This window comes from Notolabrus celidotus, chromosome 20, assembly GCF_009762535.1.
Source record: "Notolabrus celidotus isolate fNotCel1 chromosome 20, fNotCel1.pri, whole genome shotgun sequence".
NCBI classification, from domain to species: Eukaryota; Metazoa; Chordata; class Actinopteri; order Labriformes; family Labridae; genus Notolabrus; species Notolabrus celidotus.
This window is the reverse complement of record NC_048291.1, coordinates 26,844,133-26,856,537: the sequence shown is the minus strand read 5'-3', so window position 1 is coordinate 26,856,537 and position 12,405 is coordinate 26,844,133. Positions and strand designations below refer to the sequence as shown.

General features: G+C 44.1%; 1 protein-coding gene across 1 annotated transcript in view; it reads left to right on the top strand.

The window, feature by feature from the left end:
* Positions 1 to 4,405: 4,405 nt before the first annotated feature.
* Positions 4,406 to 12,405, top strand: part of cacng2a (calcium channel, voltage-dependent, gamma subunit 2a) — a 91,575-nt gene continuing 83,575 nt past the window's right edge. The window contains exon 1 of the mRNA XM_034711696.1: positions 4,406 to 6,332. Coding sequence (XP_034567587.1) covers positions 6,107 to 6,332 — 226 coding nt within the window. The 5' untranslated portion in view covers positions 4,406 to 6,106. The remainder of the gene's footprint in view (positions 6,333 to 12,405) is intronic.

Below are 12,405 nucleotides of genomic sequence, written 5' to 3'. Positions count from 1 at the left end.
ATGGGTACACCCTCACCCAGAGACTTCTTTAATCAGGTTTAATTACCCAGGATAGACATGTTCAAAGTGAGACCACCTTTAAAGAGAGCCTCCCCTCTTCTCTGCTTTCTTCCTGCTTTTACTCCTGAGGACAATTTGCTCCAAGCTTCCCCTGAGCCAAAGCTCAAGGGGAGGTCTAACAAGGCCTCCATTAGGGCTGGATCTGCAGCTTGCTGAGTTAACATCAGATCAGCTTTAAGAGTCCACATGGGACCAAGGTGGGAACTGTCCTGGGACCTGTTTTTCTTTGCCTGTCAGGAATAATATTTTAATGATAGTGGAGGGTGCCTCAAATCCTGGCAGGGTTTGAGAATCAGGGAAGTCTTTAGATCAAGTTTCTCACTAATAGTGAGCTTCTTTGGACCCATTAGAGTCCCAGGCTGCTCAGCAAGGGAATCTGAGACCCTGTGCTTTGTGTTTTAACTTTGTGAAGGCAGTAAAGTACATGTAAGCTGGTACTTGAGGTTTTTTTTGTAATTTCTTATTAACTTCCAGGAGAGAAACTGACCAAGACTTGCATGTCCCCCTCTGTATTCTGCATACACACGTCTACTAAAGACTACATGGATTACAAAGGCTGGTTATGACTCTGAGTTTGCACATTGACCTCTTTGTATTTGTATAACAAATTTAAGCAAATAAAGGACAGGTGTACGTCTGTATTATCAAGATAGAGGAAGTCGACATGAGATTCAGCAGTAAGTATATTAGTTCCGGCTTCAGGCCTGCCAGACAACCACTGGGAACTTCCAGCAGCTCAACATAAGTATGCTAGTTAAAGAACTCAAGTTACAACTTCAGACTTAAGTCTTGTGTTCGATCCGTCCATTCATCCTGACATCCTGCCTTGGGAGAACTTCTCAGTAACTGTACAAAGTCCCCTGAATCTTTCCTTTGCTCACGTCCAAATCTCTATTTACAGTGAAACTGAGACTCACCAGAAACTGAGGAACAAGAAGGTCTTTACCAATGAAGTAAGCCAGAGTTAAACCTCTTTGTAACTCCTTATTTACAGTGAAACTGAGACTCGCCAGGATCAACAGGAGGGTCCATACCAATGAAGTATGAGTGAGTGAAACCTCTTTGTAACTTACTACTTACAGTGAAACTGAGACTCACCAGAAAGAGATGAACAAGAGGGTCCATACCAGTGAAGTAGGCCAGCTTGGAACCTCTTTTTAACTCACTTTACAATAAAACTGAGACTCACCAGATATAGATAAGAGAACGGTCCATACCAATGAAGTAAGCCAGAGTGAAGCCTCTTTGTATTTCAGTATTTACAGTGAAACTGAGACTGATGAACAGGATGGAAGGAACCATGAAATGATGTTTATTTTGTAAACTTATCTAAGGAGCAACTTCACTTTTGATCTGAACACATGGTCGGCTCTCGATGGCTAACATCAATCAATGCCCCCCCCGTCAGCACTGCTTAGAAGCTGCCCCACAGTCAAGACTTTGTTTTTCAAACTACTCCTTAACTTTTGTGTTTTTACTTTCACTTTTGGAGAACTGTTTTCTGTTTCATTCGCTCTCCAACATGCGGCCACTCAGCGACAAATGCTGCAGTAAGAGCAGCAGAAATCCGCCTGTCCAAACAAGTCTCTGAGCGGATCATCAGAGTCCCTGACATGTGGCCCTGAGGCCTGAGAGAAACATAATGATGACTTTTTTCACGAGGAGGCGACCAACCTGCACACTCTCTCTCTCTCTTTGACGTCAATGGTTACATGAGCCGCACGACACTCTGTGAACTTGTCATCAGAGCAAAACACGTAAAGCTCATCTGCTGAGGAGAGCTGGCACACGGACGTCAAGATAACAAGTTCAAATCTGATCACAGTGATTATTATAAGAATTAGATTTTTCTTTACAACAGGGGGGGAACTGAGGCCCTCTGATGTGTCTGATGGAAGTGCTGAGATTTCTATCTGCTCACTAAAGTCAAGGAAATTCATTATTTTTCTCGAGGGTTTAAAATTTAATAATGACAAGTCTGCAGCCGCTTGGGAAAGGGAAAACACGTACACACAAATATATTCAGAGCACAGCAGAGTTTTTTGCAAGATGCATTTAGGAAAAGTGTTTTTCAAACTAAGGTGTTTCCTCCTTTTTTAAAATAAGAATGTCATCCTTCAAAATATATATTTCCAGCCAGTCCATCCTCTGTTGATTCTCAGAGCACTGGCGACTTAAAGTGAACACATCACATTAATATGATCTGCCTTTTGGACTCAGACATCCAAAGCTTCCAAGTCTGCACCAACAAGATTTTACTAGCAAGGACCACACCATCAACAGGATGTCATTTCACATGATTAAATGGTTTAACTGGAATAGTGATTCTGAATTTGACGTTGAACTTCTTGCCGCATGGTTTGGGGAAGCTTGAAGGGATCCGCTGTAGCTCGGAGAACGAAGGGAAGGAGAGGAATAGGTTTGACTTTATAAGAGAGCCGGAGGAGGCGGGGTTAGGTGTGTGTTCCTGCTCCTGAAACTCTGCGATATAGCACCACATCAAAAAAGACACACTAATGGACACTGAAGTCTATCCCAGCTGTCATTGGGTGGGAGGCAGGGTGCACCCTGGACAGGTCACCAGCTTATTACAGGGCTAACTTATTGAGAAAACAACCATCCACACACACTCGCACACCTATCGGCAATTTAGGGTGAGGAGATGAACTAACAAGCATGTTTCTGAACAGGGGGAACACACACATGCACAGGGAGGACATGCAAAGTTTGAAGGGGGTTTGATGCAGGAACCTTCTTGCAGAATAATAATAATACCTTTATTTATATAGCACCTTTTAAAAACCACGGTTTACAAAGCACTTCACAGAGGGCACATAAAAACAAACACAACAAGTACTCTACAGCAGACTCACACATTAGGAAAACAAACACAAAAGACCCAACAACAATTCAACCCAGGCAACATAAGAACCCAACGATAACAATTGAGACCAAGGGATCAAGAAAGAAAGACAATTTAAAATATAAAAGGAAAGAAAGAATGAAAAGGGGATACAAGCATTAAAAGAGGGCTAAAAGCAATACAGAGATAAAATCATCAATATAGCTAAAGCATGTAAGTATATGCAGATAAAAGCAGTAAAATAAGTAAATAAATCAAGATGAATAAAAGCTATAAAGGCAGTAAATGAGATATAATGAGAGTAAACAATTTAAAGGAAAATAAAATGAACATAAAATAACATGAAAGCAGCTCTATAAAAGTGATCAATCAATCAGTTTTAAACTTTTATGCAAATTAGAATCCTGACATGGTGAGCAGGTCTTATCTCACCTTGAAGGGATATAACTCAGCAGCCATGTCCTGTCCATCCATCTCCAGTACTTCCACAGTGGAGTGATGAAAAGTGATAAAATCATGCAGTAGAGAAGATAAAATAAAAAGATCCGAACATCTGAGGCTCCAACACTTATACAGTTAAGGGGAATCAAAATTTCAAGAGAAGAGAAGAAGCAGAGGAGAACAATTTGAAAAGGGCAGAAAGGTTAACTACCTTTGGATTGTGATGTGTTCAGTTGTGATGAGGACGTTTAACCGACAGGGGGCGACAGAGTCCACCGAGGCGCCACAGAGCTGGAGGGAGCTGTTCTTTCAGCACCACAGCCTCACGCACACACTGAGGAACACACTCTTTATGTTAATACTGCTCACTAATTTCACATCAGGGTCAGTCATTTAAAAAAAAATAAAAAAAATGAAGTCAAGGTTGAATCCAGAAATTAGAACTCCAAAGATTTGACTTCAGCCTCATTCTGTGCGTAAAAAGTGTCATTCATGGAGAATGACATAATGAGAGGATGACACCACATTTAAAGCTTCATGCCTGAAACTCCTCACGTCTTTATTATAAAGGGAATAAAGAAGTGAAGGTAGAGTGGCCGGCGCGTGCGTGAGAGAGTGCTGCAACAATTGGATGGGACAATAATGACAAGCAATAAATGCATCAATCTCATCCAGTGTGCACGAATAAAGAGACAGAGAGAGAGAGAGAGAGAGAGAGAGAGGAGGGAGAGAGAGCGAGAGAGAGAGTGAGAGAGAGGCGGGAGAGAGAGAGCGAGAGAGAGAGAGAGAGAGAGAGAGAGAGAGAGAGAGAGTCCATCGCAACACCCCCTCCTTCCGCCCCCTCCGCACACAGAAACGGAATTAAAAAATCTTTAATATCTTTCCGGCAACGAGCCTCCATTGCTGCATTACGCACACACTCACATGAAACACACACACACACACACACACACACACACACACACACACACACACACACACACACACACAGTGGGCCTTTTTTAAACGTCGCCAAAAACAGACAGAAGAAGAAGAAGCAGCAGCAGAGAAACTAGCCCTCAGAATAAAGAAGCAGCTCGTGCACACTGACAGAGACGCCAACCTGAATGTATTGAACGCACACTGACATCGTGACAACACCAGCTCTGTCTCTCTCTCTCTGTGTGTGTGTGTGTGTGTGTGTGTGTGTGGACCTGTGCAAGTCGCTCTCCTGATTGTGTAATACATTTTTTTCCTGCTTCTTCCTGCAAGCATCCAAATCTGCAGCCGAGAGCGCAAGAAGAAGAAGAAGAGGAAGAAGAAGAGGAAGAAGAGGAAGCAGCAGCAGCAGAAGAGGAGGAGGGGAAAACAGGAGGGATTGCAACATTCATCAGATTTATTTTTCTTCCATGGAGCAAGGGCTTTACAAACGGGACCGTCCTGGGTGTGATACTGCCACGGTGAGTGTGGATATTCAAGCAGAGGCAGCAGAGTCCTCCTCCTCCTCCTCATCCTCCTCCTCCATCCGCATACAGAGACGCGTCTTCGGCTGCGGCTGCGGCGCCCACACCGACTCCTCGTCCTCCCTCTGCCGGCTCCATGTCGAGTGATGGTCGGCTTGCCTTGCTGGATGCTCCCCGCTCTCTCCGGATCGTCGACGACCGAGCCTCCTCTGACCGCAGAGCCCCATTTTCGGCGGAAACCTTCCCAGAGCTATAGGGGGGCTCCATATGGAAACTGGGGATCAGAATTTTAGGAAAAAGGCTAAACTGCGCGGTTCTGTCATTTTGTAGGTTTTTACCAGATTCTTGCTCATTTTTTTTTGTGTGCGAGTGTTTTAATGCTGATGAATTAATTTGTTCAGCCTTGATTTGAGAAGCCCACAATAGGTCGACATAAACACTCCGAGAGTTGCTTTAATTTCCTCTCGACAGACTCCAAGTCGTCCATTTTTAACTCTTTTTTTTATTTCTACTGATATGATAGAATCCCCTGCTGTCCTTGGTTTCCCTCTCCTGTTTGTTATCTCCTCGCTGTTTCCCCTTCTGGCTCACAGAACACAGTAGAATATATATTAATACTAGTCTTTAGACAGCTTCTATAACTCTAGTGAATAAAAGCAATGTTATAACCTCAAACTAAAGCAACTATAAGTAACAGACATATTGAACTGTTGTACTGTAAGCCTGCCATTACTCTATAACACCGCCCCCCTCCCCTCTCTCTGCTGTCTCTGTGCTCCATTTGAGCTCATGTTAAGTCAGCTCTAACCTTTAAGTCAACAAACAGGTTGTCTGATATTCTTCTTCTGCAGGTCTGTAGAAAATAAGCCTCAGTTTGGTTTAACTCGCTTCCATTTTGAGGCTAAAGGCTTCAGGACTTCATTAATCCTTCCTAGCTGAGAGGCATTCTCCACCTTTTTAGCTTCATCTGCTGCTGCAGCTGAAGGCCTGCTGAGGTTCAGTCTTCCTCTGCACTTCCGGGTTTCTCGTCTTTTTTTGTGGTGCAAGACACAAGAACAAACAGAGAGGAGAGACTTAACAGCCTCTTCCTCTCTCCCCCCAAAACCTCCAAACCTTCCTCAGTTTTTTCTCTTGTTTTGGTCCTCACCCAAACGCAACCATAAGGTTCCTACCGCATCCTCCGCCTCCTTCTTCCCTCTCCTTCCGCACGAGTATATCCCGGTTTTTCGGTTTGGTTTGGTCCCGGAAATTTTCAAATATTTACTTCCTGTACATCAAGAGGAAAGGGGGTCCCCCTTTCATGGAATGCGGAAACATGGGTCTGTTCGACCGCGGAGTCCAGATGCTGCTGACCACGGTGGGAGCTTTCGCGGCCTTCAGCCTCATGACCATCGCGGTCGGCACGGACTACTGGCTGTACTCCCGGGGCGTCTGCAGGTCCAAGTCCATGAACGACAACGAGACCAGCAAGAAGAACGAGGAGGTGATGACCCACTCGGGCCTGTGGAGGACCTGCTGCTTGGAAGGTAAGAGGAAGGAGACTTTACCCACATGCATCTGTTACCTGTTACCCCACAGGTGACCACCTTGGCGTTGCAGGGCCAAGGAGAGGTTTCCTGTCTTTGGACACCCCTGAAGGTGTTGCAGGATCAATCTGAGGGAATGCAATGTTCATAAAAGGAAAACAGAGAGGAGCTTTTGTTGTTTCATTTGCAACATATCATCTACTTTCACTCAAGTCGAGCACTCTGATGCAGAGGAATCACTTTGTGGTCCAACTGCGGTCATGTTGCTCCAAATATACATTTCTCAGGTTTTTCATGACAGTGAGTCCAAATAAAGATGGATGGTGCCATTTATGTACATTGCTGACTGGCTGCGTGATTGAGGTTGTTGTTTTGAAGCCCTGCAAAAGGCTGAAGACGAATCTCAGGTGTCTCAAATCTGATTCATTCATTTGAAAGAAGTAGGAGAAGAAACATCCACCACTATTTCTTGTTTCTTTCTCAGCTGTCCCTCTTCTTCACAGCAGCAGTTAGGTTCCTCTTTATCTGAAGAGGTCTCAGGTAAAACTAAAGTATTCTTGCACTATTTGCAGACTGACACTCTCCACCTGTATCCAGACGAGCTGTTTTTCAGCTCCTGCAGGCAGGGTGAAGCAGGCTTCTGTTTGCAGCCTGAAGCTGTTGCATAAACGCCTCCCACACCGCTCCCGAGCAGTTCCTCTTGTCAGGCATGAGAGTTTAAAATATTGCAGTAATAACATATTCAGGAGCTGTAGTTAGGGAGGGACCTTCATCATATATCAGAGTGATAAACTGGCAATTCAATAAACTGGTCTTCCCATAAAGAAGGACTCACTGCAGAGGTCACGTCTGGTTAAAGAGGGTGTGAGTAAAAGGCCGGCAGTGACACGGTTTACCCAAAAAGTTGGAGTCATGAAAGCAGAGGTACACCTCCATCAGCAGGCGTGACAAGCTTACTGATGGAGGGAGCGTAACCCTGCCCGTCATGTGAACTTTGACCCGTGTTTCCTGTCGCACTGAACTGCTGACTTGCTGACTTGCTTACTTGGAGTGTCGCCGGCGCTGTAACCTTGTGAGGTCGCACACGGCGTTTCAAATCTGCTCATCTTCTGAGCCGTTGGGTCCAAAAAGGCCACAGAGTCCGACTTCCTGCTCCTCTGGCTGCTGAGATAAGCAGCCTGACTCTGTGCACCTTCTGTTCAAAGCTTAAAAAAAACGGTTTGAAGTAGAAACTCCAATTTAAAGCCGCCGTTATCGATGTTAAGGAGGAAGAGACAAAGTGAAGGCGGTCACTCGGGTCTGAGTCTGTAGCTCTCCTATGGAGCCTTTAAGGGACTTCCTAATGAACATTAACACCTGACTTCATTCATTGGTTCCCTTTTATTGCTCCTATGGTATTGCTTTAAAATGAATTATGTAAATGAAAAACAACACTTCTAGCTCCATTTAGCAGTTTGATGTTAGCTTGGAAAGAACAGGTGGTGTTGACCAAATCGGAGCGAAAACACATGGATTCATGGACACAAACATGGCTGCTAAGTAAGAGATAGTGTTTAGTGAGCAGGTGTTTATGTGAATTAGAATCTTGACAGGGTGAGCAGGAACCTTTTTGCCATTGTTATGAGTTTTCGACCAATCAGAATCAAGTATTGATCCAAGCAGGGGGATTAGCGGGATGATAATGAATGCTAATGTTGCTGAATGTGTGAATTAGCAACTGTTTGCAAGTAACTTAGAAGTGATAATATATCAGTTTGTCCTCAGCTTGTCTCTGCTGCCCCCTAGTGGCCTAGTGGTTAGTCCACCTTTGGATTTAATTTTTAGAAGAAGTTGCAAACATTAGCTTGTGTAGGAAATGCATGATGCTCTCTTTAGCGTATATCCTCATCTTTAAAGTAGCACAGACGTGTTTGACTTTCATTAGAGTTTGATTTACATCCATATCCATCCTTTCAGAGAGATGGCTCTGTACTCTTGTTGTTGTGTTTGCAGGTTCTTTGATCAGTCATGTGGCTCTTTGTGTTGAGACTTCAAACTTCAGGGATGTGTTCAAACACGAGTCTCTCCAAATCAAAGCTTGATAAATGCAGAACCAGTTTGTTAAAGTATTCTTAATTTAAACTTCTCAGGAAAGTTTTCTGTGGTCCTCCTGAACACCTCAAGGATCTGTTTAGGTCTCAAGATTCAAACCATGCAGCTCCACGGGTGCATTTTGTGTGTTTTTAAGTATCTGAGTGTGAAACTGTCTCTGTGAGAGAGCTCATGCAACCTTTCCTTTCAAGCTAAAACAAAGAACTCTGTGAGCTGATACTGTGCTCTGAAGTATAAACAGTTCCTATGATTACACTGCTGCACATAATCACAGTTGGAGTGTAATTGTGACAGGGACCGGCCTTTATCCCTGCCAGGCCGTTTTTTAATGAGCAAACAAAACAGCACCGAGTCAAGACGAGATCAAAACACCGTCACATGCTTTGTGTGTCTTTTGTTTTGGCACAATGAGGCTCTCTCCCTTTGAATCGGAGATCAAAATGGCCGGAAATAAAGCCAGATTTTTCATTTGCGATTCATGAATGGTCCCTGGACCAGAAGCGGCCAGGAAGTGTGGGAAAAAAAGCACGGTGCATGTGGTGACTGGGGTCAGATTCATTTAAATTCTTCCTCAAATGACTTCCTGCTTAGCAAATCGGGTGTAAAAAAGCATTTAATTAGAAGTAGATTGCACATTTTAAACCAAAACTCAGGGAGGGAATTGAAAATAGAAAAGTACAGAAGGGATGCAGCTGGAGAGAGGAAGAGATAAGCAGGCAGAGTGCTGCAAACCCAGACTCATTTCAGCATCCAGTTTAACATTTCAGTTGTTAATTTGGCTCCAGTTTGCAGCTCAGCTCAATTAAGTCAAAGTGCCAAGATGACGAGTATTCATCTCCCCCCCAGCTCTCCCTACATGAAGTCATGCTGGTGATCAGGCAGGGAGCAGGGCTGCAAACGGCTGAAGTTAGTCGCTCGGTCCTTATCGCAGCAGAGAACACAGACTGAGTGTTTGGCAGCCCGGGCCCACACATCCTGCTCGCAGAGTGGACACAGGTGGGCGACGGTTTGTGTTTGTATAACCAGCTACCGGAGAGGAGAACCTGTGAAAAAAGCAAAATGGGAATACCCACACTGGGTGCTTGAACACCTTCAACCTCTGCTTCACTCGCTGCCTGTCAGAGAAAAACACCAGCCGAGGAAAAACAATCCCACTGCTGGAAGAAGAGAGGACTGTGTTTCTGGAACAAGAGCGTAGGTTTGCTGTCAGAAGTGGGGGTGGCAAAATGAAGGCAAATATGTAGGGGTGTGTGTGTGTGTGTGTGTGTGTATTTATACATCAGAGATGTGTCAAGTCAGTCCTATAGGAATCAGAATCGGGGCTGCCCGGAAATATTTTCATTGACTATATCGGCTAAAGTGAATCACGACCAGATCATATCTGCACTAAGTTGTTCTTGGTGCTGCTAATATTCCGGTGCTGCTCTTCTCTTAGAGATGATGGATTGTAGTTTTAATGACTGGAAAGGACATTTTTACACACTTAGGTATAGTTGGAGGAGTGTGACCCCTTTTGTCACGTTCACACTGCAAAAACTGGGAACTATTGTAGTTCCTAGAATGCTGTTAATTGGAACTATTCAAACTCCTACATCAAAGTAGGTTCCTTATTTGCACACTGACTTATTGTATAGTGAACGTCTGAATCGTTTAAATGTATGTAACAAATAAACCACAGCAACATCAGCAACCATCCCTCTTTAAATACCGGGTTAAAGCTTGGAACAGGAACCTTTCAGATGGAGCAAAACACTGACAAACTACAGAGCTACAAAGTCAGCCTTAGGAATTTGCTTCAACCGTATAACCCACGACACATTTCAAACACACGTCTCCAACCACGGTGTAACCCAGGTTTATAGAAGAGTTTCATAGCAGAGTTTTATTGTGAAGGGCTGAACCCAGCCGTGTGTCGTACTTCCTGTGTGGCGACTACAACACAGGTGAAGTTGATTCAAGCATTCCCAGTCCTCCATTTTTTGCTTTGACGACATTCTCAGACCTGCTAACATCACCTCAGCGCTAATCTTTACACTAACAGAAAAAAAAGCTCCTCCAGGAAGTTCCAGTTCCAAGAAAAGTTTTGCTTAACATGCTTATTTTGAAGGAACATTTGAGTACATCGGTGAGTTCTGGTTCCAAAAAGCATGACATGCTAAGCTACAATGCTGATATTACCAAGCAGCAACCTCTGGTTTCAAAATATGAGTCCAATTCAGAAGTGCTTAAAAACTGCAATTCATCAAGGATCCACTTGAGGCTGGATCCAGAAGTACCGGAAACCACACACACACCAATTCAAAGAAGCCGATCTTTACAGCAGAAATAAACATGTTTACAGCCTGGTACAAAAGACGAGTGTAGTCTGGATAGCTCATTTCTGGATCGGCACACACTGTACAGGGGGTGAATTTTTTTCTAACGCGGTCATTTCAAAGATATTGAGATTACGAGTCGTCCAATGAGAGGCACAGCTGACTTGATTGACAGGTGGGAACACTGTAGCTGTTGGCTAGGAGGCTCAGAGCCCGCCTCTTTATGTCACAATCACTCGACAGCAGCAATATGGCCGCCGCCACCGCCGATTGGCCTCAAAACAGCTCTTCAGAAACAGATGGGTGACGTCACGGATACTACATCCATATTTTACACAGTCTATGGATACTACTTAGCATTATAGCCTAGCATCTCAGCGCTAATTTTGACGCTAACAGAAAAAAAGCCATTCCAGGAAAAGTTCCTATCAAGAAGTTCCCAGAACAGTTTTGCCTAACATACTTGTTTTTTAAAAAGTCACCAGTGCATTAGTTCTACTTCTATAAAGCATGACATGCTAAGCTAATTAGCAGTAACGTTGTACTGCACTGTAGCATATAAGCATTAGAGAGCAGCATACATTACATTGGAAATACATACGTGAGATCTGGTTTCAGAAAACATGATGAGCTTAGCTACCATGCAAATCAGCATTGCACATCTATCTGCACATAAGCCTTAGAGAGCAGCGTACAGCACATCCAAGTGTCAGCTTGTCATTTTCAGCTTGATGACATGTTTTCTTCCTGTCTTTCTCTGAGACTTTAGTTCCTGTTTCAGTTCAGTCACCACTCGCTGCAGCAGAGATAACTGGTCGGGGGTTAAGGTGAGGTCACGTTCAGGTTAAAAGAACCAGGCTAAAATTAAACTTTGCTATTGGATGGAGTGATACCGCTTCTCTCTGGTGGATAGAGTCACGTCAGTTTCTGGAGTCACAGTTAAACTTTCACTCATGTGATATCAATAATGTAGAGTTTCTATTCCTGTCCGAGGAGGATCCTCTGTTTGGGACTCTCAAAACAAGGTGGGTTAGTCCAGATAGTGTAGAGTCTCTGTTGTGTGTCAGCTCTGGATCTGTAGCTGCTGTTTTCAGTTATTCAGTTTTCACACCAGTCTCAGACGTGGTCCAGTTCTTGCTTTTTTAAGGCGCCTTCATTCAGGAGATTCTAATGAGTCGGAAGCCCATTTTGTGTCCTGTGTTTTTGTGTCTCTGGATTTTATTCCTGGAATCATCTTTGTAAACAAGTGAAGGTTCAATCTGGTTTGATTAAAACACAGGAAACAGTTGGGCTCCGTGCTTTCAGCTGTTTTTCATCCCCTGCCAAAGCCTCCAGTTTTTGGAAGTAAATGTTTCACCTATTGCTCCTCTGCCGTTCGTATTATTGAAGTATTTTGGAAGAGAGCAGTTGAGCCTTCCAGTTTTCTGTTTCCATTTTCAAGTCCAGTGATTGTGCGTCCAAACACACAGATGTGGGTGCAGACAGTGTGGGTGCAGCTGCCCACAGTAAACACGTGTGTTTCTGATGAATCGGGCCCTGGAGGCCGCCGCTCAGTCGTTCTATCTGGGACGTCTTTAAGAGTAACCGCTGTGCCCCCCTGCGCTCTCAGCCAGGTGTAGTCCCTGCGTCTGCTGCTAATCTGAGGCATTCATCTTCATTACAGCGCC